The 3,175-nt window shown below is 36.0% G+C and overlaps 1 protein-coding gene across 1 annotated transcript; it reads right to left on the bottom strand.

Annotated features, from left to right (window-relative positions):
- Positions 1 to 1,488: 1,488 nt before the first annotated feature.
- On the bottom strand, positions 1,489 to 2,420 carry LOC149146587 (uncharacterized). The gene is made up of 4 exons (XM_089452815.1): positions 2,293 to 2,420; positions 2,015 to 2,101; positions 1,829 to 1,921; positions 1,489 to 1,656 (listed from the first exon to the last, which is right to left on the bottom strand). The coding sequence occupies exons 1-4, from the start codon at positions 2,338 to 2,340 to the stop codon at positions 1,489 to 1,491; spliced, it is 396 nt and encodes a 131-aa protein (XP_089308941.1). The 5' UTR covers positions 2,341 to 2,420.
- Positions 2,421 to 3,175: the final 755 nt, after the last annotated feature.

Raw genomic sequence — 3,175 nt, forward strand, 5'->3', positions numbered from 1 at the left:
AGGTGTCTCTTTTGCTGCCACAGACTTCTCTGATTTCCTTAACTTGGTTTTAGGCTTCTTTTGGTCTGTCACCTCTTTTCTGAGCTCAGCCAGAGTGGGTTCTTCACTCCTTTCTTCCCTTTCCCTCACAGGCAATGGAGTGAGGCCTGTTTTGCTTGGGAAGCCGGCCATAAACACAAATGAATCCCAATCTCTACCAATCTTTTGTAAACCATCCAACACCAGCAACTTTACTAAACCATGATGAAACAGGGATGTTTCACAACCATCTTTCTTTAACTGGATTTTATCACACATTTTACTAATGCTTCTGAACAAATAGAAAGGTATGTCTATTGAAACCTTACCTGTGAAATGCAACAAAAGTTTGAAGTGGTAGGAGTAAACTTTATTGTACCTTCCCTCGCATGTCAGGTATTTCTGGATGCATGTGAGGAGCATAGCATAATGTTCTTTTATGTAACTCCTTGGCACCGCTTTGGTGAGGTCCTCATTTACATAAGGTTCCTTCAAAAACTCTTTACAGGGACTCATGTCGAACTTAAAGTTTTTGAACCATTCTTGACCACCCCTCGGAATTTCAGTGACAGTGGAAATAGCTTCAGGAGACACAGGAAACTCTAACATTGACACCTTTGAATTCAGTCCAGTAAAATTCAATGCGAAAGCCTTCGTTACCTCTGCATGTCCTCCCTTCAATTTCTCGCAGAACCTCCAGCAACCAGCATTTCGAAAGGCTCTTGCTACACCTTCATCCCTGAGAGTAACATCTAACCCCTCCGGCTCTGTCCTCAAACACTTACCGGATCGATGTTCCCTCTTTTCCATCTTGCTTCGGATATTTTCACACAGGAAACTAATGGCAGCTACAGCGCGAAAACAATCTCGACTTTGGAGTGCAGGCTCGCTTGCAATGATCCCTTTAAATAAGAACTTGGGCTTCTCATACAGCAAACATGTTTACACATTATGAAAACACATTATGACATAACCATACCTCGTTAAAATCCCTTAAGCTGACATTCATATGCATGACTCTGGACCTTATGGCGGAATGATGATTTATCATGACCTGGAGAGGACATCAACTGACAAACATGAACGGACCTATGACTCACCCCTCCCAGATTTGACATTGCAAGAGAAAACGCTACAAAAACCCCGAAACCCCGATTTCGTAGCGCGGACAGTTCAAATTTAACAAAACGCGCTACGAAATGGCTGATAAACAGTACGCTGCGAAAAGACGGAAACATCATTGCGCAGCTAAATTGACCAAACAGACATGCGCTGCGAAACTGCGCAAAGTACTAATGACATGACATGCCTTAACTGACAATGATGGAGGGTATCTAACGATTTTTTTCTTACACGAACTTACATCAATACCTTTTGAAATTCAAATTTCAAAGTGACACACACATATAAACCTATTCACAAAACTGAAAACCTTTATATGAAACTTGTGGACAACATTACATACATGAACTATGGTTCTAAGTGATAACAACTCTGATCCACATCGTCACCAACACCACAACTATCATCATCATCTCCTCCTTCACCACCATCATCCTCATCCTCATCCTCATCATCTCCTGATATATGTTGAACATAATTTGGATCATCGTCTTGGCAATCATTACCTATAGCATTCTGACAAAAAAAATCAATATTACATGTTAGTATTAATTACATAACACAACACATGTTTTTGTTATACAATGTTAACCATAAAATGAGGTAAGATATAATATCTAATAGTACTAAAAAATAAAATGAAAATATGGTTTAAAAGTATATTGGAAATCCAACTAAGATTACATACCATAGAGTCCATCCAAACAACAAATTCAACCCATCTCTTTTGCTGCAGCACCTCCTTTTCCAAATGATTTGGAGGTCTTCCATATTTTAGTTCCTATCAATCAGTAAATAGGGAGAAATTAGATAACAATGACTTTCTTCTAGTACAAAATTTATTAAAAAAATATCACATGTTTAATATACTTACAAAGGTTGTTATCAGTGCTTTTAAACCTTTCTGGCCACTATGATGAGTGACTTTTGTCTTGGTTAACCTCGCCTTGGATGCCTTGTCCTTAAACATAAACCAATTCAATTTATTTTCACACAAATACATGTCTAAGATACTTATAAGTATTAATACATTCTAAATAATGTTTAATGAAAAATTCAATACCTGAATTTTTATTTCATATATCTTATTTATAACATTTTAATGATTACAATAATACTCTTGTTACCAGATATTGTTAGAAGAAATCTTACAAGACCGCTACCTAAGAACATTGGACAGTTGAATGCATTAGTTAACATGTTTGAAGAATTCTATCTTCAAATCTAGATCCATCTCATGTGATTCCCGTATGTGGTATAAATTGTCTTGAAGGTACGTGGTATAAATTGTCTTGTGGTATAAATTGATTCGACACAAAGCTATTCAGCACAATCGTTAACAAAAAACATCACAACTGCACAATATGAACGGTGCATCAAAATTGGCATTCACACGTCTAAGGTCTTTTTGGCATGTCTGGTGTGGGTATAAAAGGTTTCCATTAAATCTCGTAAGCCTTTTTAACTATTATAAATAAACCACTAAAGTAAAACAAACAAATCAGTTATAAGAACTGAAAAGAAAGCTTGAAAACAGATTAACATTTTCTAAAACGTAAACACTAGAACACACTTCAAAATACTTTTCCTAAAATACTTCTTCAACCTGACATCAAATTTGAAGGGCATGGTCATATTTCAATATGAAGTCATACTATATTTTCAACCCTTATATGTTGGCAAGTTAAAACTAATGTTCCACCAAGACTCCGGGATAGGGAGATGCATGTCTGGGGTGATGCACAGGGGGGGCGTGTGAGAGTACCCTCAAATTTTAGGTAAAATTAGGGGGCAGGGGGATATGGCGGTATATAATTTTTTTAAGATATATATATATATATATATATATATATATATATATATTCAATAATGAAAGCATAAATACATTGATCCGTACATGATTGAATTAAATAATGAAATACATTGATCCATACTCATCATTCATACTAATACATACATCATTCATTCATACACCACGAGATTCAATAATGAACTAGATTGATCCATATTCATCATTCATTATTCAACATTCTAA

Source organism: Pinus tabuliformis, chromosome X (genome assembly GCF_031772625.1).
Source record: "Pinus tabuliformis cultivar Carrire ecotype Pingquan chromosome X, CPIR1, whole genome shotgun sequence".
NCBI lineage: Eukaryota > Viridiplantae > Streptophyta > Pinopsida > Pinales > Pinaceae > Pinus > Pinus tabuliformis.